The sequence below is a fragment of the Artemia franciscana genome, unplaced genomic scaffold, assembly GCF_032884065.1.
Source record: "Artemia franciscana unplaced genomic scaffold, ASM3288406v1 Scaffold_712, whole genome shotgun sequence".
Classification (NCBI taxonomy): domain Eukaryota; kingdom Metazoa; phylum Arthropoda; class Branchiopoda; order Anostraca; family Artemiidae; genus Artemia; species Artemia franciscana.
In genome coordinates this window covers 205569-229902 of record NW_027067255.1, presented here as the reverse complement: position 1 = coordinate 229902, position 24334 = coordinate 205569, and the positions used below count along the sequence as shown (strand labels likewise).

Sequence of the window (24334 nt, the reverse complement as noted above, 5' to 3'; positions counted from 1 at the left end):
CCCCATTCATTTGTTAGATTGATAGTGAGCATGTATACTTGTGTGAGTGGAATCATTCAAGTTGGTTATAGGTTTTCGAAGCTTTTTGATATTAAGCTGGTAAAACAGGGCAGCGCCCTTTCACCTAAGTTGTTTAATGTTTTTATTAATGATGTTGTTAACTTTCTAGAGAATAGATGGGCTCCGAAAGTTAGCCTAGGGACTCAAAAACTATCTCTCTTATTATTTGCAGATGATATTGCTTTGGTGGCTAATAAACCGCAAGATCTACAGACTCTTTTGAATCTCATAGAAGAATATTTGCAGATAAAAAAATTAAGGCTGAATACTGAAAAGAGCGAAGTTGTTATTTTTTAAAAAAAGGAGGGTTGGGGATGATGAAAAATATACATTTAAATTTAATAATAAGGAACTATTTATAAGTAAAAGAATAAAATATTTAGGCTTTATCTTATCGGATAATGGAAGCCTAAGGAGTCATGTTGATGAAATAATTAAGAGAGGTAGGGTGGCCATGTCAGCAATATTTAGAAACCCGACGATAATGGGGATTAAAAACCTAAAAATGCATAAAAGAATATTTAACACAAAAATTTTACCCGTGATAGAATATGGAGCAGAGATATGGGGTGGAGAAACGGTGCAGCAACTGGAGTCCCTTCAGCTCCAGTATTAAAAAAGAGTGTTTGGTCTACATCAGACAACTCATTTACAGATTCTGAAAGGTGATATGGGCCTGTTTTCTTTAAAGCTACGTAGGTATATTTTAATGCTTAGATTCTGGTTGAAGTTAACTGAGAGTAATGAAGATAGATTAGTAAGAGCGGCATATGAAGAGATGTTGAAATGCGGTTTAAAAACCTCGTGGCCATCCCAAATTAAATCATTACTAGAAAAAGTAGGAATGCCTTATTTATGGAATAATGGTCTGCTCTAGTGATGTACCAACAAATTTAGAAAGCCAGGTACGATTTATATTAGAGAGTCAGGAAATTCAGCATTGGCAAGGGCTGGTTTTAGATTCTACAACCCTACAACATTATAATCAGGCAAAACCTAATTTTGGAGAAGAAGTTTATTTTAAATTTAATTTACCGGCTATGATTCTACGTCGTTGGATTCAGCTTAGGGCGAATTGTCTTCCAATCCAGAACAGGAAAAAAACTTTCGACAAAAATAAAATGATAGTTGGTCCTGATAGGCGGTATGTTTGTCCCCTTTGTGATGATGACGATGAAGACTTGGATCATTTTCTCCGGAAATGCCCGGTGCTCTTGGATTTACGGGAAATTTATTTGCATGGGATTAATTTGATGCTTCCAGGTATTCTACAAAATAGTAACCCAACCACAATATTTCGAGTGGGAGTATATATAGATAAATCCTTAATAAGAAGAAAAAGTTTTATATTGCTATTTTCTTTTGTTGTTAGATTAGGCACCTTTTGCGTTGAATTCTGTTTTTTGTGCGTGTTTGTAATTAGTACTGTTGTTAATTTCCTTGCTTGTTTGTTATTTATTTATATTTTTGTGTGTATATGGCCCATGGGTTTTTGAAATACACCTATCTATCTATCTATACTGACTAGGATCGAATCAATTCGTTTATAAAGGGCTACACATGGTATTTTATCATGACTTCGTCCTTATTCCCATTGGATGGTGTTGAGACTATTGTCAGCCTCCCCAATGTTTGGTTAATCGCCAGTTATGGCGAAACATTCAGTGAACTACCCACCAGGATGAGGAACTTTTGAAGCTATTATTTATACCTATTATTTCTAAAACAGGAAGCTAGTCTTGGTTGAGCAAACGCGCGAGTCATGTTGTTACCGGAGAGTTGTGGGAGATGCATATACCAGCAAAAAGTCTGCTGGGCAACTTGGACGTAAACACGTGATATCTTGTTGTTACGTGTACTTGCAGCAGGATCAGGAGTTTTCTACCTCACATGGCATCTGAAATCAAACGTTTCGTAAGATTTTTTTTTAATCGTAAGCTCTCCAGACTCACGACGGCTAACCTTTCAGAGTCGCATCATTAACGCTCACCTCAAGCTAGAGGATTGGTGACACTAAGATTTGAATCCTTGGTCAGAAGGGCATAGGTTGACTGGTAAAAAGTTGACAAGGAAATCAACACTCGTAATTGAATATTTCTGACACATTTAGATCACAGGAGACACTCGATTCGATGGAGCCGTTCATTTTGGAAGATGTTGAATCGGTTCAGGACCTGCTCACTTGCCGAAAAAGTTTTCATATCTATGATAAAATAGAGTATTTAGACACAGCAGTAGCTATGGTTTGGGATCAACGGAAAGTACCATGTTGCCTACAAAAAGCCCCAAGCCCTTTGGAATTGTCTGGCTTTATTCCTAAAATTATTGTTGAATAGTTTTTTGTTTTTTTTTAATGTGTAGCGTGTCTTCCTTTTCTCTTTTAGTCTTTTCCCATGCTTCTGCATCATGTTTAGCTATGTCGATCACTGTTGCCTTTAATACACTAAGTATTTATTATCCTGCACTGATACCCCAAATTTGGACCCGAATAACTATTAACCCAATATTTTATTTCAATACCCTGTATTTTGTCCTTAAAGGGACCCTTTCTTATCATGTGAAGTCTATTTTATGTTAAGAATCTACTTATGTCTAAACACAGTATTAGTAATTACTTAATTATCCAGTTGGCAGAATCCAAGTATATTCTTACCGTTTAGTTTTTCTCGCTCATCTTCGAAGATCTTAAAGATGGATTAAGTCTATTTTCTATTTGTTTCTACTTGAGGCTTGAAGTCAAGCAATAGACATATTGTGTTTCTTTTAGGGGCTTTCTGCAATATTTCTTACAACTTTTTATATAAAAATGCTCCAAATCTTTCATATCCCCGGTGATTCATTTAACGCAAGAACTGCTCCTACTATTCTCAATCCTGAATATGTTTGTTTAATTATAAAATTTACAATAAAAACAATAATTTCAACTTTGTATTTTGTATTTCAACAAAATATGAATAAATACTAAGTCCATTGTCGAAAATTCTCAAAATCACAAGCTAGGCAAAGGAGTAGCGTATGGTTTCCATTCATCCACTCATTGAAACAAACATAACTCATGCTCGAACAAACATCCAAACCCGATCTCGAGACATCAACTCCAGTGTGAAACCGTAAAAAAAAAATCAACTGTGACAAATCCACAATTTTCTACCGTGACTTTCAATTCTTTTGTTTTAAACCCTGATAAAATTAACCTGGTACTAATCGATTTTCATCTGAAGCACGTATGCCAGCTCTCTTACACGTAGTACTGCTTGCATTCCATTTATAAATACCATCTTTTTTGAATTAGGTGCCAGTGAATTTTGAATTTACTCAATTGAACTAGTCTTTGATAAAGTTGTTATGAAATGCCCAGAAAGTTGTCCAAGTATGAAGTACAGATCGTATCTAAAGTTTGGAGTAGTTTGGTTTTGCCTGGTGTTGTAGAGGCCAGACTTTTTAAAGGTAGATCTATCTCTAGCAAACTTCCGCTTGTAAAAGTAACAAAATTTCAAGAAATCTCTACGAAAAAAAGAAACCTTTTAGCCTGTCTATAATGCAAACAGTTGTTTTCTGACCTCAGCAAAAGTCGAAAGAACGCACACTAGGTTTTGAATAAAAATAACAACACAGATTAAAGCAATTTTCTGAAAATGAAAAAAGTTACCGAGCTCATATGAAGAACATCACGAGTCAATTATTATTCCGTTAAGTTAGTTAGTAAAAGCTATCATAATCTTTAGCTTTTTTTTAATGTGGCTATGATTTTATCATCATACGCTAGTGTGTATTTCCAACTTAAGTTTAAAAATCAAAACTGGCTTTTTTATATAATACAGCCTGCAAGATGATATTATAGAGTTAATATAGTCCAACCAAATACAAAAGTCCGACATGCCTCCTGTATGCTGCAACGGACTAACTTCATTGGACCCTCAGATATTATTGGGTCCTAGGATAATGACATATCTGTCCTGCTGGCAGATCTGTCTCTACAGATATTAATAAGAGATCGATGGTTGCTAGCACACTCCTTTCTTCAACTTGAGTTTCATCGAGTCTATTCAGTAAGTATAATGTTTTATATAGTGTTTTATCATAATTTTATGTTACTTTGTTTAGGGTCAAGGGTCTTGTGCCATCTGTGAACGATCCTTTTATTGATTTGGACAAAGACCCTAAAAAGCTTGAAGCCCTACTGTCATCAAGTAGAAACAACCTACAACTTGTTCATCTGAAGATTTTCATCCCTTTTACAATTAATATGGATCCTTTTCTTATAAAGCATATTAAAGGTAAATTTTATTGTTGCTATTAATTTAGAAAATATGATAGCATACTAATAGATAATTCGTGACTACTAAATGTGTGTCACTAAAAGGAAATTTGTTATAGCTGTTTTACAGTTTGTGGTAACTACTGTAAGAAAACAGCCATCCATACCATTACTTAACTGAAAATCTGAAAAAACGAATTTTCACAAAAAGAAATATGTAGCAGAATTGGTTCGATATTGATTCCTACTTGTACTAAGATGGGCTATTAGTAGTAGGACCAGTAGATAACTCGATTTAGGAGAGAAATATTTTTCTTTGCAAGTTTTTACTAGCCGAGCCAATCTTAATCTAGTAACAACATACTGCTTGAGTCAAATCAAGATTCTCGTTTCTCAATGAATTACCTACTTCATACTTTTTAAAAAAGGTGTTGTTAAGTCAAAACATTGTTCAAATTAAAATTACCTTTATTATTTTACTGCTGCAACAATTACTAAGCCTATTGCCCATAGAGCAAGTAAATATAATAACGCATCTTCCAAAAAGAATCGAAATTTTGTTGTTCATTTTGATGATTTTGAGGTCACAAGAATGTTTTTAATTACCCAGACTAGTTCGTACAAGGTAATGTGCTAATGGATAATTCGTGACTACTAAATATATGTTATTTCATCTTAGGCAAAAAAAAAAGCAAAATCAGGCAAAATTACGCTGCATATCTCATTGTACTCTAATTATTCGTAGTTACTGATCATGTTGAAAATACTGGGAACATTGATGTTTTAATGACTTTTATTATTAAATCAAAGGCAACATTTGGAATTAGTCGTATTTGAAATGTAGTTTCTCAACCTAAAATTATGTTAGACGTCGTTATTGTCCAACACCAGCTCCATAGCCATGCTCCATGGACACCGACTTAGGGTGTACTAAAATACAAAGTAAAAGTAACTTACGGGAAAATAAACTCAGTGTTCGGTAACTATTTTCTTAGAAAATTATGATGTTCGTAAGTTCCGTAAGATTAAAAAGATTAAATTAAGAGAAATTCCACCTCACAATTCATTTTGTAATACAATCAGCGAAAGAAATTATTATACTAACAGAGAGTGTGTATTCAGTTTAATAATGCTTAATGACACTGGACAACTAAGCTTTGGCTCCTATTGAGTTTTAAAGTTAACTAGTCAATAATTTCAGGAATTCCTTCACTTTCTTTACCATAACTAACATTTGACTTATCTCTGACTTTTCTGTATAACATGAAATAATGCGCCCATTTTAAGACACTTCAGTCCGCAGTTCATAGTCAGGTAATCAAGTGTCGATTCTATGCTTTTGAAGTTCAGTTGTGTCGGTTCCATCAAATTTACTTCGTAAAAGGCCTGCCAAGATTAGTAACTTTAATGGTTAATTCACCTTTATAATGGGTTATTTGAAGTACTTAGGCCATCAAAAATAAAAACATTTTTTGCCTCCTGGTCTATTGAAACCCGAAAACTGAAGTCGTCTATGATTTTTCTTTTGGTTTTCACAAAATTAATAGAGTTCTTTGTTGTGTAAGTTTCACCATTGTTGTCATTCTGAACCATGACAAAAAATAAGCCTACACTAATTTGGTAAATCTGACGATGTTTTTTTTTGTTCGTAAAAATTTAAACATAGACAGTCCGTCGATATTCAGTTTGTTAGTAACACGTTACTTTAAACTGGGTTAAAACCTCTATGGTTTACACTTATCTGTTAAAAAGTGTCATTAGCCTGTGATATACAAACGCCATCAAGTCTGGAAGATTTTCATCATGGCATATGAAGAAAGTAATCGAATTAAATATCTGTGCTTTACAAAATAAATATTAAGTCATTGAAGCGATATTTTTGAAGTCAGAAGAAAACTTACATAGATATATGTGTAGGATAAATACAACAGATAGGATAATTTGTCTTTCTAAAAAGATATTCTTGTTAGATAAGTCAATTAACTAATTATGTGATACTTTAATCTTGAATATTAAAAAAAAATCTAAATTAATGCATAACTTAAAATTTTAGCTATTCAATGGTATATACATTTCGTTTCAATTCGTATTTGGTAACAAGATGTTAGATGTTATATTCTTACATAATTTTACTCACCCAACCACTATGTTTTCCTACCCCGTTTACTGCTATTTAATGACATTGCTTGTCCCTTGCCTCAGCAATCAGGAAAGTTACACTTTTTGAGCTCCACAATGAAATATTTTTTCGCTCATTTTCTGCTGTTTTTTTGCCCGTGTTTTAAACTTGCACCCGCTAAGTGCTAAAACTCCATAACTGCATCGAACGTCTTTTGCATTATAAATTGAGTTCCCAGGTTTTCCTAACTTTAAGACGTATGTTCTTTGGAAACTTTTCATTCAACCAATTTAAACAATCAAATTTCATTTTTACTGTCCTTCGTGCTTTTTTTTTTTTTTTTTTTTTTTTTTTTTTTTTTACTGCGGCTCATAATTTCAAAAATGCTTAACTTGACCGTTTTAATTTTGTTATTATTTTTTAAATAGTCTACCCATAATTACAGATTTAGTAACGTAACAGGGATCCAAATTACGGTAAATAGCGCGTAAGAAGCTTAATTTTAATTCTTATTGTGATTTTTTAGATAGACAGAAAATACCCTAGAATCTTACAGAAAGAATAAGATTAACATTTGATGTTAGGTTGGATGTTCTAGAGAAATGATTTTCAGTCCTTAGAGACAGTAGTATTATTAATTAATTAATAATTAAACTATTATTAATCTTTGTTTATTACTTTCCGAGCATTCCATTACCAGTGTTTTATTTTTAATTAAGTTCCTTCCCTTTATTTCAGAAAATTATAAAGAATCAATCTTTGGACCAGCCAAGTGCACTTCTGTCGAAATAAATCGACATAATGGCTCTGATAGGAATATCAGAGATGTAGGAAGTGCAAGCAGGTGCCCTTGCCTTGCTGCTGCTGGAAGCATCTGCTTACATCCACTAATACCAGTGAGTAAAGAGATTTCTGTTACATCCTTATGTAGTGAAGCCATATCAGACTGTATAGTCACATCTGCCGGCAAATCTTGAAACTAATTCTTCAGTGAGGGTAAAGTTCCTTACATTTCCCTTCTTCGGAAAGCAAATCTAGGTCACTCTTAAGGAAGGGAGAACACAAATTTCCATGCGTTTTGTCCACAATGCCGCGCATACCCCTCGTACTACTTCTCATTTTCCTAGTGAACATTTACCCCCCCCCGTTCTGTTTTAAAAAATCCCCTTCTTGCCCCAATAAGGGTTTCCACTGAAAGATCTAGAAGAACGTTCATCCCTCACATAGTTGAAATTTTGAATCAACATCCCCCCCCCCTTTTCTGACTCCTCTTTTATCTTATAGTTTTAGCCTTCATTTTCCAATTGAGAATCTTGTAATTCTTGCTAGCTAGACCTTTGTTGAAATTTGTTTTCCTTGTTTTAATTTTACGAGTTCTTATCGTTTGAATTTTTATTGATTGCAATTTTACGATTTTGTACTGACGCATTGCATGTGCAATGTACGACGCATTGCAATGGTGCATACACACATTGTGCTTTCAATTGAATCTGGCATCTTTGAAGAGCAACGAAGCTTTATAAATATTTTCTCGCTTGACTTTTTGTACATCAGTAAAAGACAAATTAACTTTGCCTGCATAGATAGGCAAAGCTTAAATTTTTAGATTGTAGGCTTTTTATTATTATGTAAAGTAGTTGAATTAGTTAAATTAGACCTTCAGGAATGAATCCTGGGCAGCCAGTAGCTGAAACAAAAATATTTGGTGAGAATTTGGAGACATTTCTCGTGGAAAATTTAGATTTTTTGGTTTCGCTTTTCTATTTTGAACCAACAATAATTGCAAAAAATTGCAGCTTTTTGAGCCTCTGGATGGGCACTGAATGAAATTTGTTTACTTGAAAAACTACGTCATTAATAGGAGAGCTTATGAAACACTATTAAACAATTGCATACTTTAGGATTGTAATCTAAAAGATTTCGGTTATTTCTAGCTTATGTGAAATTCTAAATATTTCGATTGATTACCTTTTGATGCGATTGCATATTATAGGTTGATACATGTGTTGAAAAAATCGGAAATTTTGGTGGACAGCTAATAAGATACTAAGAAATTCATTCTGGAGTTACTTAGAAATTGAAAGGGTAAAATACCCAAAATACAAAATGCGTTTTTTAAAACCTTAGGCAGAACATGAGGGGGGGATCTTTTTGTTTTACATTTTTGTCGATGATTATCCCTTAAGCCCCTTAAGGATAATAATGCATTTTTCAAAAAGTTAGGAAGAACTTGGAGGGGGCAAACTTGTTGTTTTGATTTTTTCAATCGTTTTCTTTAACTTTTATTTTGTTTAAAACAATTTGGAAATTTTCTTTCATTTCACTTCTAAAATAAAAGGACAGAAGAGTATTCTGAGTGTTGCAATCGTAGCCAAAAAACCAAACCCATATCAAACTGTTTAAATTAAGTATGCCAGACACCATGGTGACAAAAAATGACAATGGACCAAAAGAGAATACAGGAAAGTATAAAGGATTTTGATAACTTTGTCGAACAGATTTTCAACAGAAATGATTATACTATTTAGAGTATCCAAGTAATCATAGTATCATCTAAACGGCAAAACTAGTGGTATGTTTAATTCTTAGGATATTATTAATCAGCTCCACATAAAATTCACAAAACAACCCTTGCTAGAGATCGCAGATCCTCTTGTGCCTTAAGAGACAACTAAGGTATTGAGCTAGGAGTATGCAGTCTTCTCTTTGTCCTGGTGTCATCGCATATCTCCTCTCTCAGACAGCATATGTGTATGGTAGGGGCTCTTGGGAAGACCCATCATTGGTCCTAAGATTTGTCGTGGGAACGAGGGAAAATTTGTATTGTTCTATCTGTGTTTAGTTACATAATAAACCAATAGCTGATCATAGCCTTAACTGTCTTCTACAGGCTATTTTTTGGTTTTGTTTGTTGCAAATTCGATTTTTTCTTTTGAAGATTTGGTAGGAATAATTGTAGACACAGGTTGTAAAGCGGTAATTGAGGCTTTGCTCTTCTCTAATGCTGTTTTTAAATTGTTTTATTAGTCTGCTGATTGAGCATATTCTTTTTTCAATTTTTTGGCCATTGAGCTTTTAAAAGGATCATTAGTTTTGCAATTATAAATAAAAAATATTAATTTTGTGTTTTTCAGGACGTCCTGCTTAACCATCGTCTTGTTGACTTGTCCACAGAAACTTTGTGTCATGGCATCCAGTTAATAGAAGGAATGAGTGCTAGTCGCTTGCAAGAAATGGCTGACGTGTTGAAGTTGAATAATATTTGCGGTCGTGTTCTACTTCTTTGTAGTCTTGAAGACTTAAAACCGGTTCTCAATATGAATTTCGGAGACTGGGAGCTGTTCAAATCACTTGTATTGGCCCTCAGAAACAGAGAGGCTTCGCTTCCCGCCAGTAGGAGTATTGATCAGCCACAGATGAGCCATAGATCTGTTGTAAGGCATGACAGTAACGCCTCCATTTATGACAAACAGGTATTCTGATTAATCTTTAATGTATTTGCATTAGACAAGTAAATATCTTCAGCATAAAGAAGATATATGAGCGGCTTAGAATCTTAATGGACTAATTCAGTTTTTAATTTTTTCTTACATTTTAAAGTCAAAAGGGATTGATCGACCCCGAACTTTGTTCATTTGTAAGAATAAATGTCTTATTGTCCGATTACGAATCCAATTAATATAAGTATTATATAATAATATAATACCATATAATTTAATTATATATATTGTAAGTATTTATTTATACGGTATTGATTCATGGTGTTAAAACCTTTTATTTTTGGATTTAAACTTATCATTAGCTGTCAAGTGATTATAGTTTCGTTGCAGTAAATACACTGAAAATAACGAATTCAGTTACTTTGTAAAGGATTATTCTGAAACTAATTTCATCGGATGTTAGCTGTTAGACAGCATACTGATTTAATTTTGGACTTTGACTTATTATCCACATTTGTTGGCTATACCATTATGATGGAATATGTACATTCGTCGGTGTTGAATTTCGTACAATCTAATCTTAAAGAAGTAGTAAGTGATGAAGTTATTGCTAACCATGCTGTTGGTTTTTTCGATGAAAAGTCTATTATGGCGGCTAAAATAGAACTTTGGTCTCGTGTTTACGAGGGTGAACGTGTGCAAAGACGCCAAAACGATCAAGCTAATTACCGCCTCATTAAGGACATGATAGAAATCTTGCAGAAATACGATACCGACATCTTGTTTTTGCCTACATACGTGATTATTTTGCCTGCCGAGATTCCTGTTATTCCTGCTGTGGCTTATTCTAGCTTCGCCTCAAAGCTTGTAAGCATTGATTCGGAACTTCAGCAAATTTGTAAGATTTCGTCGTATGATCTTAAATTCCCCTTTTTAGCAGCCCCGGCCCTCAGTCATTGATTCATGATCAGACGACCATTGTTATTTCAAAAGTCCCATCACAATTAGATAATCCTGCCAAGCGTCGCAAAATAATAGACTCTATTCAGGTCATGAATGCATTCATAGCATTAAGCCCTCTGGCGATAAGCTGGTGGTACGAATTGACAAAATTGCTGCAAGGGACTTTGGCAATGCCCTTTCGTCTGTAATGAAAGATTGTGACGTCAAAGTAAAAGAAACTAAATATATTGGAATCATTAAAGGTATACCGACCAATTTTGATGAGGGGATGCTAATTGATTATGGTAATGTTACTCTTACGAAACGAATAGGCAATTCTTTGGCTGTTTGAGTGTTTTTTGAAAACGCTGTTGCGCTCGCTAATGCACTTCGACTTGGTATAAAGATTGGGTATGAGATATATCGAGTTTACGTATTCCAACGTCCACCCAAATGCTGTTATAATTGCCAATCACCAAATCAATTAAAACCAAATTGCGATAAAGAAAAACGCTGCTCCCGTTGCGCCTGGCAACATGAATTCTCGCCTGATTCTCCGTGCCAGGCTGCACCAAAATGTGCTAACTGTCAAGGCAATCATTTGTCATTTTCATTGAAGTAATCAATTCTTCGTGAACTTCTGTCGAAACGGTCATCTTATATAAGAAAATGCTCGTTCAAAATTAATTTCACTATATGCTCTTTCAATGTTAATGGTATGAAGCATAAAGACGTTTCTTTAGATCAAAAATTAGAAAATTTTGATGTTTTATTCCTCCAGGAACATCTCCTACCTTTAGTGAGCTTAAACTCTCTGCGCAGAAGTAATGAACATTTAGTTTCTTCTAAAAGTGCACGCAAAACCTCTGGCAGACCATCAGGTGGCCTCACATGTTTAATAAAAAAGACGCTGTCTTCGCCACCCCCTTTATGTTATCACGAGAGTGATTATATTGCTATTCGTCTTGCCAACCTTGTTCTCATTAATGTTTATCTCCCCTGCGACGAGAAATTCCTCCTAAGTTTAACAAAATTTACAAAATCTTGCGCATTAATAAAGTCTTCTGAATGGCATTGAGAATAATGAACTGGACTGGTTATTAATCGGTGATATGAACTGTAATATTAACTTTTCATCAGTGTAGACTGAGCGTCTTTTAGATTCGCTACCAAATAGTTACAGAATCTCGAAGAAAGATGTCTCCCATTTCTATATCCATAATAGTGGCTCACTTTCGGACATTGACCATTGTATCGTTTCTGCTGGTCTCATCTGTGGCGAAGTCCATGTTGATCAGGATAAGCGTGATTATGACTATCTCCCCCTATCCCTCACTGTTACCCTTAATGCTACTGCCGAGAAGAACCTTCGTCCTAATTCTAGAAAGTGGATTTCTAAAAGAGAATGGAACAAAGCTGACTAGCCTCTTTATTTTTCTACGCTTGTTAGCCTTCTATCAACGATTAAAGTCCCTTTTAATCTGTTGTGCACAAGCGTTGGGTCATCACAAGCCAGAATTCAGCTTAATATTTATTATAGCCACATTGTGCTGTTCTTCTATGTCGTTTTCGGGCCCAGACAAGAAGTTCAACTTGGAAGAATGACCCAGAGCTCAAAAATATAAAAAATCGGGCTAAATTGTGGCTAAAAATATGGATAGCCTGCGGCCGTCCCCTAAGGGGTAATGTTTTCGATATTAAACAATGAACAAAGCTTGATCTTAAACGCTATCTTTGAAGAGTTGGAAAAAGGTGACTTTGAGCCAGTGGAAAAAAGTGATTTATCTCGCGAAGTTCGATAGATCGCATACGGCCGACCGAATCCCTAATGTATCCTGGATCAATCATTATAGTAAGATTTTCGATACAGTGATATATGCGATTCATTCTCGTTTTGCCAGCCTCGGTTCTAATCTTTTGCCTAAGAAAATTACTCAAGGTCATGTACCTCCCATTTGTGTTGACCGTGTCAAAAGAAGTGTGGAGAGACTTAAATCGAAATCTTATAATATAGACGGCATCAGCGCTTTTCACCTCAGTACCGATTCGGAGGAATTAGTTTATCACTTGCAGTTACTTTTTCATATGTGTTTATGCTCTTCTTTAGTCCCTGATTCTTTTTTAGTTGGTAACATTACGTCAATTTCGAAACGTGGTAAGGATCCAACTAGTTGCGCTTCGTATAGGCCTATTACGGTTCCTTGTACTTAAAGTAAAGTATTTGAATATGTTTTGCAACCTGATCTCCTGTCTAAAGTAGATTATATATCTAATCAGTTTGGCTTCAAGCCGAATATAGGATGCCAACATGCTCATCGTTCTATAGCTTCACTATTACTTGAAGCGCATAAAAATGGTTTTGAGGTTCATTTTTGTGCAAACGATGTTTCAAAAGCATTTGATTCAATATGCCATAGCCAACTTTGGTATTCTTCAATCCAACTTGGTGCTAATGTGTCTGTTATATCAACTCTTCGTTTTTGATATGCTAATTCATATGTTCGACTCAAGTCAGGTGACACCTACCTTGGTAATATCCGTATCGTTCTGGTCTTAGGCAAGGAGGAGTCCTATCCCCTTATCTTTTTAATACTTGTCTTTATTCTGTTTTGCCATGTATTAATCCATCATGTTTCTTAGGCCTAACTAATCTTTCGTATATTGTATATGCAGGTGATTTACTTTTGATCAGCCGCACTAAATTTAGCTTAGTTAAGCCGACCCAGCCGACAAGTCTTTTGAGGAAATTGGCCTCATACTTATTGCTGAAAATTATGAATATTTAGTTTTTAATGCTCAACATCAAAATAGTGATCCTGCTTGTGGTTCTTTTTTAGTTAAGCTCGTTTCTTCGATTCGGTGGCTTGGTATTAGTATTTGTTCATCTTTATCGGCTTTTCAATCTTGTGGGCTTAATGATATTAAAAGTAAATTTAAAGTTGGGTACGCGAAAATTGTCCCGAACCGAGGTAGGTTTTCACGAAAGGCTTTATCCAGACTTTATTCTACATATTGCTATCACTCTATATTGTTTCTTTGCGGTTTGTGGCCGTTTTTTAACAATCAATATTTACAAAATATAAGAGTTCTGTATTTTCGTTATTGCAAATGTTTATTGTATCTGCCGCTCTCTTATAGAAATAGGAAGATTATTAAAAAGTTTTATGCCACTGATATTATTTTTGTTTTTAAAAAACTATGCTAGATTAGGTACTGTGGCCTGTCAACGCTTGTATCCTTACCAACCTTTGATTAGACTGTATTGATTGCATTGTCTGTGTTATTTTCGTTTTCTTTCCTTGGCGTTTTTACTCCGCTTAAATTGTCAAAACAAGCGGGTAACAAATAATTATTAATTAATTCTTATAAACTTCTTGTTTTTCAGTTTATTCCTAGAAAATAAGGGTTAATGCCTCATAATAACGTAGAAATATTTTGGCCATCCACTAATAACAATCCTTTATATTGAAAAGTAAAATTCAACAAAATTAATAATGAAATTAAAATTTAAAAAGTACCAATTAAACTCAAAACTAATTAAGAAGCTGAAATTCCCTTTAAGTAATTAAAAAAATAGCTTTTCCAAGGAAAATTAAGAGCGATATTAAAAGCAGAAAAGAGCGCAAACTACGCAAATAAAGACTATAACTAAAAAAAAAGGAGGAACTGGTCGCAGTTTCTAAAATCAACTTTTGTTGTCTTCTTTAGGACATCTCATTTTGTTGTGAACTTGCCTCTAAACTCACTTTTCTGATGTTTTGAAGCCAATCCTTTTTTGGAAAATTGGCACCCTGGAATTTTCTAGCCTGAAAAATAATCTAGAAAGGTTTCGAATTTGAGAAAAGTTTTTTAGAGCCTTAATTTTGGAAACAATATGATTGGTCCCGTCTTTTCTGCCCTAGGAGTGGTTGTATCGTTTTTAGTGTTCATGACGCATGCAAAATTACGCAAGATGACAAACTGCTTTGACAAAAAATTACAATTGAATAAGGAACGTGCTATTTTAGCATTCTTAGTTGCTTTATCAACTCTTTACCATGGTTGTTACTTGTATGATACCTTTCATCTAGTGAAAACAGATAGATATCATTGGGGACTTTTGGAAATTAGAAAACAAAAATGTTTAAACATTTGTAACAGTTAATAATTTTAACAATTGTGTCTCTTTTCGAAGATAACATTAGAGGAGCAGTCTATCCACGGCGCCCTCCAAATTTTAAATGAAGAGGCGAGCGAAGATGTTACTGAAAATGCAATCGAAGAAGACCTTTCAGCTGCCACTGGTGAACTAGTCAATTCAGGTAAAGTTAAGGATTTCATAAAGAATCCTAAAAAAAAAGAGTATTATTCAGAGTTTATCACATATAAAAAGCTCTCTCAATAAAAGTAAAGAGCGACATTAAAGCTCAAAACGTACAGAAACTAGTTTTATTGTGCAGGGAAGCTGCTGCCCCCTCAACCCCACACTCTTTCCACTAAGGTTTAACTAGTCTTTAACTGAAAAAAAAAAAATTGCAAAAAAATATAGCCGATCGGTAATTGTAGGGGTTCTGTTCGTCGATTACTGTCAAAACACTTTAACTAAACAAATTTATTGTAAACAAATTTATATAAACATAACAAATTACATAAAACAAATCATATTAACAAATTCATGTATAACATAACAAATATAAACAAAAGAAATTTATTTTTTCAAACAAATAAACTCTTCCATTATCGAGATATTTAAAAAAAAATGATTTTTAATCATGTCTCTCATCTAGTAGAGCCTTCGTTCTTTAAGCATTGATGGAATAAGGTTGGAATTTAGTATAAAGAGTGGGGGTTCAGGGTTGGTAGCCGGCCTCATATACATGATAATATTTGTCCATTTTGTGTTTTAATGGCACGCCTTACTTTCATTTGAGAGATCTTTTGTTTAAATTTGATTTCTGTTTTTTTTTAATATCTTAGTCGGTGTAATATAAATTTGAGGGGAACTTCAGTTCTTGCATAACATTGCTTTGAAACTTAAAATCTCCCTCAAAGGATGACTCCTTGAGATCTTTTTAAGGAGGGCCTGAAATGCTAAAAATACTGCTCCTGGTAAACTCCCCCTCCCCTCCCCCGCTCCTCTGAATTCGCAAAGTTAAGCGTATGAAACGATTGTTATTTCAAAAAACCAACATTAAACAATTGTGAAAAAACAGAACGTCTAATCAGCATAAAGCATAAATAGATTTACAAAAAAGCTAGCCTACAATACTCTTCAGTTTTTAACGTGCTACATGCTCATCTTGAGGAGTCTCCCAAGAAACCGAATAGTAAATGTAATCTTTTACTTCGCACTAAAAATATAGCTACGATAGTAACGGAGCTATTCTCCCCTTAGCATCCACGTTAAATATGTAGTCCAAATATGGTGTTTCAAAGAAGAGGTGTTTCAAAATTTGGACCTCTCAATGTATTTTTGAGGGTTCAGGCACCACTTGAAACTAGCTTCAGCTAGTCCATACTTATCATCAGGGGTGCCCCAAGCCGCCTAATAGTATCGTGTAGGTGCAATTTCTATTTCAACCTAAAAAGTTTTTGCAATAAAAAGAACCATTCTCCCTTAATATGCATATTAAAAGCTTAGTTCAAATATATTGTTGGCCATTCAAACTGAGGGGATCTCAAGGCTGAATTCCTTCATCACATTGATTAGCAGGGTCGCTCATAGAAATCTGGAGAATTCGGCCCCCAAAAATCACATTTTTAGGATTCGTGTACGCTCTCTTTCTAGAAAACAGCCTCAGTGATCCATACTACCCTAATAACAAGCGTGCTGCGAAGCAATGTTGCATAACAGTGTACAACACTGTATATACGTTCTATATAATAGCCCTTCATTAAGGACGAATGCGGCACCATGTGGCAGTGTGAGTTCTGAGACTGTGAGAATATTTATGTATCCTGAAATCGTCTCTTTCCGTCAGCTTGATCTGAAACTTGTAGACTTTAATGTCAATAATCCTAAACTGTTCGGTCATCTTCAAGTGCTTACTCGATAGCATCTTGGTCCTGTTCGGGCCGATTATTTTGATTTGCAGCACAGAATTATAGAAATTGACAGTTTACTGTGCTTAGAAGTTTCCTGGTAAAGAAAACCAGCACAAAAGAGGTCTCAAAAATTTTGATAACTCAGAATTTGGCGCCCTTACTGATCAAGTTTAGCAATCCTAAGACAGTAACAACATTTGTTGTCATTGTCAGTACCAGGGATAAACCTTCCATGTTCACTTTTTTCAAGGCTACGGCCCACTACAAAACGTCTTCTGGGGTGAGGATAAATTTGTTGTTCGCAAATGCCAAATTTATAAATAAATCACCCATTCTAAACGGGAGTTTTAGATTATGAAAGACGCAAAGATTGTCCTTTTTGGCCAACCGTCTGGGGCTACACGGAAAACAGGTCGTTCTCGTCTGGGTTTGGAGGATGTCATAAATTAAGATTTAAAGGAAATGGGAACTTCCTGGGAGGGTGTAACGAGGGAGGCCTTGAATAGATTAGGTTGGGGGAGGAGCGTGCGTTGCTGTGTTGGCCTCAGGCGGCTTGGTGCTGCGGTGAGTTATTATTAGTAGTAGTAGTAAACCTTCCATGGGAGACGTGTCTTTCTCTAGCTTTTCCTCTTTAACCCAGTATGGCTAGATATAAGTTACCAGCTGCTTTGTGTAACTAGGATTCTATTCTTAAGATGGTTCAAACTGTTGCGGGAATGTAGAGAAATGAACTAATTGCATAATGACGATTTCTTAAAGGTCGCGTAATTATTTTTAATTTGGTTTTAACAACAGAAAATTATCTGTTTTGAATTCAATAGCAATTTTGGAGTAAAAATATTCACAATGTAAACGAGTTACGCTTTTTCAAGATCATAGACAAATTTGCTAACATTTTCATGAAATAAAAACAGTTTAAAAAAGCTACCCCGCGCGATTCGTGCCTTCTGTGTTCTAACCTTTGCTGGCTCAACCGCCATGTGCCACATCTTTATTCAAGGAGTTTAATCCTACTGCATACGAAACGTGAAATGAATATTGTTGTTTTTCAGATGAAACCGGTGTTCTATTTTTACAAACCAATCCAGTCGTATCCAGCGCTGGAGCTGTTAGTGATCTTGGTTCTTCAACGGCGAGTCTAGTCACTCCTACCAACTCTGCCCGCACCAGAACTGTTACTGAAGTTATTTGGCAAGATTCTGCTTCACATCAAAGTCTGTCCCGAGCAGCGTCGCAAAAGAGTGTCATTGATGCTGTACCAATGATGACACCAGGCAAATCCATGAATTCCTGGACGCATGATCGTTTAACAAGAAGGCCTCAATCACAGGTATTTTGAAAATGCCGTCACCCAAAGGAAAATATCAAACGAATATTTTTATTTAGATATCTTCAAACACTTTTGTTCGCTTTCTGTTAGATGGACTGGAAAAAGATACTGTTTTTTCAAGAGCTTTCTCGCAGGATATTGATTTCAATTACACATTCTGTGAAAGATTGATCAAGTTTTTTTAAGGTAAATTTTGCTTAATAATATATATATATATATATATATATATATATATATATATATATATATATATATATATATATATATATACCTTTTCTCGTCGAGCTGCTACTTGGGTGACCACAATAAAAAAAAAAAAAAAAAAAAAAAAAATGAAAATTTCAGATAATACGTAGGAGCTCATAATTAGAATGCATTTTCTCCTCAAATTAATTTCTAAATCCTGCAAACCTTTTTACTTCATTAGTTTTGTTACCATTATTGTTGTATAGTTTTATCTGTGCGCAAATAAAATTGAACTTAGGCCTCCCAGGAATACCAATTGGAATAGCAGACAGCTCGTTCCTCACGCCTGTAGTATAAGTTTGGCAATCATATATAAACGAAGACATGCACAGGAAGCATAAAAGTATATTATTTTTGTTGTTTGTTTTTTGCGCTAGGATTCAAGATACGTATTCTTTGTTCCCTGCCTTTTTTGTAATTATATCCTAGAGGGTAATTCTCCCTCCTCCCTTCTCTTGTGTGCAAGATATGGCCATTAATCTTGTAAATGCCTAAAGGTCATACTACCATGGAAAAATCTATTTTGATGCCAATTTGTTTGCTATTTTGTAAGTTTTTATATTTAATGTTAATGCCAATTCTGAGGTATACATCAATAAACATCGTCAATCAAGAGTGATTATGAAACATTGTATAATTTACAATTTCGAACTTTCTGGTTTTCTTAATTTTGTCTTAGTACGAATATATTGTATTTATTTTTGCTGGTACCTGAAAAATGATATATTTTTTTCATCATTATGGCACTTAGTATTGACCAAGTGACATATAGCGATTGCAAATTCTGTCGGTCGGTCTGTCTCTCTGTCCCGGTTTTGCTAGTTTAGTCACGTCCAGATAAGCTAGGATGATGAAATTTGGCAGGCGTATCAGGGACCAGGCCAGATTAAATTAGAAATACTCTTTTTCCCCGATTTGACCATCTGGGGGAGGGGATTGGTGGGCCGGTTAATTCGGAAAAAATAGAAAAAATAAGTATTTTTAACTGACGAATAGGTGATCGGATCTTAATGAAATATGATGTTAGTAAGCATATCGTACCTCAGAGCTCTTATTTTAAATCCCGACCGGATCCGGTGACATTGGGGGGAGTGGACCTAAAATCTTGGAAAATGCTTAGAGTGGAGGGATCGGGATGAAACTTGGTGGGAAAAATAAGCAGAAGTCCTAGATACGTGATTGACATAACCGGAACGGATCTGCTCTCTTTGGGGGAGTTGGAGGGAGGGTTAATTCTGAAAAATCTGAAAAAATTAGGTGTTTTTAACTTACGAAGGAGTGTTCGGATCTTAATGAAATTTGATGTTTGGAAGGATATCGTGTCTCAGAGCTCATATTTCAAATCCTGACCGAATCCGGTGACATTGGGGGAGCTGGGGGGGGAAACCAAAATCTTAGAAAACGCTTAGAGTGGAGGGGTCGGGATGAAACATGGTGGTAAAAATAAGCACAAGTCCTAGATACGTGATTGACATAACCGGAATGGATCTGCTCTCTTTGGGGGAGTTGGGGGGAGGGTTAATTCTGAAAAATCTGAAAAAATGAGGTGTTTTCAACTTACGAAGGACTGATCGGATCTTAATGAAATTTGATGTTTGGAAGGATATCGTGTCTCAGAGCTTTTATTTCAAATCCTGACCGAATCCGGTGACATTGGGGGAGCTGGGGGGAGGGGACCTAAAATCTTTGAAAACGCTTAGAGTGGAGGGTTCGGGATGAAACATGGTGGTAAAAATAAGCACAAGTCCTAGATACGTGATTGACATAACCGGAACGAATCTGCTCTCTTTGGGGGAGTTGGGGGGAGGGTTAATTCTGAAAAATCTGAAAAATGAGATGTTTTTAACTTACGAAGGAGTGATCGGATCTTAATGAAATTTGATGTTTGGAAGGATATCGTGTCTCAGAGCTCTTATTTCAAATCCTGACCGAATCCAGTGACATTGGGGGAGCTGGGGGGAGGACCTAAAATCTTAGAAAACGCTTAGAGTGGAGGGTTCGGGATGAAACATGGTGGTAAATATAAGCACAAGTCCTAGATAACGTGAAAATCGAGGTATCTTACGAAGGGGTGATCGGATCTTAATGAAACTTGATATATAGAAGAATCTTATGTCTCAGTTGCTCCATTTTCAATTCGAAACGAACCCGGGGACAAAAAGGGTTGGAGGGGCGAAACAGAAATCAGAAATCTTGGAAAACGCTTAGAGAGGAGAGATCGGGACGAAACTTGATGGGAAGAATAAGCACGAGCTATAGATACGTAATTGACATAATTGGAACGGATCCGTTCTCTTTGGGGGAGTTGGAGGTTGTTAATTTGGAAAAATTAGAAAAATTGAGGTATTTTTAACTTAAGAACGGATGACCGGATCTTAATGAAATTTGATATTTAGAAAGAACTCATCTGTTGACATTGGGGGGAGTTGGAAGGGGAAACTGAAAAACGCTTAGAGTAGAGAGATCGGGATGAAACTTGGTGGGTAGAATAAGTAAATGTCGTAGATACGTGATTGACGTAACCGGACTGGATCCGCTCTCTTTGGGGGAGCTAGGGGGTGAGGTTCAGTGCTTTGGCGAGTTTGGTGCTGAAAATTCGTAGACGTGCCAGGGAGCTGCACAAATTGACTTGATAAAGTCGTTTTTCCCGATTCGACCATCTTGGGGGCTGAAGAGAGAGGAAAAATTAGAAAAATTGAGTTATTTCAACTTACGAGTGGATGATCGGATCTAAATGAATTTTGATATATAGAAGGACCTCCTAACTCAGAGCTCTTATTTTACATCCCGACCGGCATTAAGCCTCTGATTTTCCTTTTAAGTCAATCTATTGATTCTTAGAATTTTGCTAGAGCTCATTCCATATTAGCTCTTCCGACCTCGTCACAAGTGCCATATGAGCTCTTAGCTCTTGTTATAAAGTTTGTGTCGAATTAATATAATTCATCTCTACATTGTACTCTGTTCTATAGTAATGACATGAGGCAGGTTATATCCTAAACTGCCAAGACAAAATCACTACTTGCGATTCAATAAGGCCCAGATCCTCACTAAACAAGTAAAATAGAATTACCTTACTATTTCCAACTTTCCGTTTGGACAAACAATTGGAAGTTTAAGCGCAGTCATGGCAGAATAAGGGTAACTCATAACAAAAGAAGACAAGGCATGTAAAACTAATCTCGTGAACATTCATAGAAGATGCAATGACAATTTTTTTAAGCGTGAACCGGATAGTGTAAATTATACTAGTGTGCTTAGTATAGCAGTGGCGTCAGTAGAGTGGCTTCAGTGAGGTGGAGTATATTGCTCCCTACATTTGTGGGGACTTTTCATTGAAAATCGCTTTTTGGTTTTATCATTAAAGAAAATTAAAAAAGGACAATTTTTCCCCTCTCCCTAGAACTTAAAAATACATTTTCCCCTCCCCCCTATATTTTTGTGAGTTGACGTCACCGTAGCATTGAAGACCTGTATCAATCCTTCCGATTTACGGGTAATCAAAGATTTTGACGTCTATCACATACAATGAAAACACATATCTTGCTTGTAATTTTAAAACATTTCTACGCGATTGTTGCTATTCTATCAAGGGACAATTGTTCATTGACCTCCCCTGTCCTAAACTTGACAGGCCGGTTTCAAGAAAACGTAGCCTTGGTAATAAGCGTTTCATTGAAGCTGGCTGTATCTTAAGTTAGGTCACATTTTGTTGTTGATTTTGGATCTATTCTGACCATTTAAAAAGAAAAACTGAATCCCACAAACAACTGAATGTGCTTCAGGCTACGTATGGTAGTATTTGCTTTGTGTTGCTCTGTTCTTGATGTATGATAAGATCTGCTTCTATTTCAACTTTTTTCTTTTCTCTTTTTACGGAAAATGATGAGAATTCCTAAGAGCCACACATAGCACTTTATGATCAAAGTTTATATGCTTTTCTTGCTTCTCGACAAAATTTACCCCCCCCCCCTCTTCTACGAAATAGATACTGGACCCATGCCAAATGCTAAGTACTTCTGGAGCGTGGTCAAAAAGGCAAATTGTTGAAAGCGCATTTCAAGCCTACCAATTGGACCATTTTTAATGTGCGCGACCCAAAACAGCATCATTTTTCCAAGAAATTGTGTGGGTAGAATTACTGAATGTCATTAATTATTCTAAAGCAGAACCATGGTGCAGCACGATTTTGAATGGTGATATTTACTGTGACCCGATCTTGAAACTTGTGTTTGGAGGAATTACATTTAATGTACTTACTTCTCATAAGAAAATAGATTCAAAAAACAAAACACAACACAAATGCATTTTTGATTGCAAAATATTATACTAATATTCTTTATAATAAGCTTTTTACGAAATTTAAAAAGTTAGACGAATTTCCTGTTGTTTTTGCTCCTTTTTTCTGTAGGACGAAAAAGATTTACCGTCTTAGTTCCATCCGTAATTACGCTACCGCACGTGTTTTTGTACACGATGAGTATATGTCTGTATTATAACTGTGTTCACTCCTACTGTCTCTATTGTAACTATCTTAGGAGATTGTTGTGCTTCGTGACTACCATCAAGACGATATCCTGGAGACAGGAAGATTTAGCCCAAGTGAAGAACGCCAACCTCTTGTCAGTAGTGGCGCCTCAACCCACGTTGCGGCCCATTACATCCACGAGAGAAGAAGAAGCACAAAAAGTAATCACTAACTGAATAGCTGAAATTTGTCGTGTGCTTTTTTGTTTTCTTGTCTGAAATTTTTATTTGTTGATACTACTGGGCAAGGGCACCTTCATAATTTTTTCATAAGGGTAGCAAAACCACAGGAAATATTTCCCAGGGTTGAAGGAGTTTAAAAATTTATTTTCCAGAAAACCGTTATTTTTTTCAAAAACTGAAAAAGCTTTAATTTTTGGTGTTTCGGATGGAGAAATTTTCCTCTCTGGCCCCCTTTGTAAATGCCCTTGCCTTAATGCCATGATTATCTTTAGCACTACTGAATAATTCAGCCACCCGTTTTTAAAACCAAATTATATATTTTGTTTTTTGACGTGTATGGAATAGAATATAATTTATTTCAAACATCGTTACCTTATGCTCTAAAGTACACAACCGAATGCAAAAACCCAGTCTATATAACAAAGTGATTCGATTGATGTAAATATATGATATTATTATTGCAAAGTAAATTGTTATTAGCGCCGGTGGATATCTGGATTTTTTCTATCTAATGATACTTTCACCCCTGGTATTCAGTATATAACGATTGGTACTTTAAAGTCGTTTTCTCTTCTGGTCTAATTTTTTCTCATATATAGAAAAAATATAAAATAAAAAGTAAATTGTTATTAGCACCGGTGGATATCTGTATTTTTTCTATCTAATGATACTTTCACCCCTGGTATTCAGTATATAACGATTGGTACTTTAAAGTCGTTTTCTCTTCTGGTCTAATTTTTTCTCATATATAGAAAAAATATAAAATAAAAAATAAATTGTTATTAGCACCGGTGGATATCTGGATTTTTTCTATCTAATGATACTTTCACCCCTGGTATTCAGTATATAACGATTGGTACTTTAAAGTAGTTTTCTCTTCTGGTCTAATTTTTTCTCATATATAGAAAAAATATTAAGTACAAAGTAAATTATTATTAACGCCGGTGGATATCTGGATTCTTTCTATCTAATGATACTTTCACCCCTGGTATTCAGTATATAACAATTGGTACTTTAAAGTCATTTTCTCTTCTGGTCTAATTTTTTCTCATATATAGAAAAAATATCGTATATTATTAAATCATATATTATATATTTCTCATATATCTCATATATAGAAAAATCTCATATATATATATATATATATATATATATATATATATATATACATATATATATATATATATATATATATATATATATAT

At 35.1% G+C, this 24334-nt stretch overlaps 1 protein-coding gene across 1 annotated transcript in view; it reads left to right on the top strand.

The window, feature by feature from the left end:
* Window positions 1–23492, top strand: part of LOC136043550 (kinase D-interacting substrate of 220 kDa-like) — an 86615-nt gene extending 63123 nt beyond the window's left edge. Inside the window, exons 18-23 of the mRNA XM_065728467.1 lie at window positions 4165–4337; window positions 7176–7333; window positions 9572–9910; window positions 14994–15120; window positions 17896–18173; window positions 22958–23492. Of these exons, the coding sequence (XP_065584539.1) occupies window positions 4165–4337; window positions 7176–7333; window positions 9572–9910; window positions 14994–15120; window positions 17896–18173; window positions 22958–23119 (1237 nt within the window). The 3' untranslated portion in view covers window positions 23120–23492. The remainder of the gene's footprint in view (window positions 1–4164; window positions 4338–7175; window positions 7334–9571; window positions 9911–14993; window positions 15121–17895; window positions 18174–22957) is intronic.
* Window positions 23493–24334: the final 842 nt, after the last annotated feature.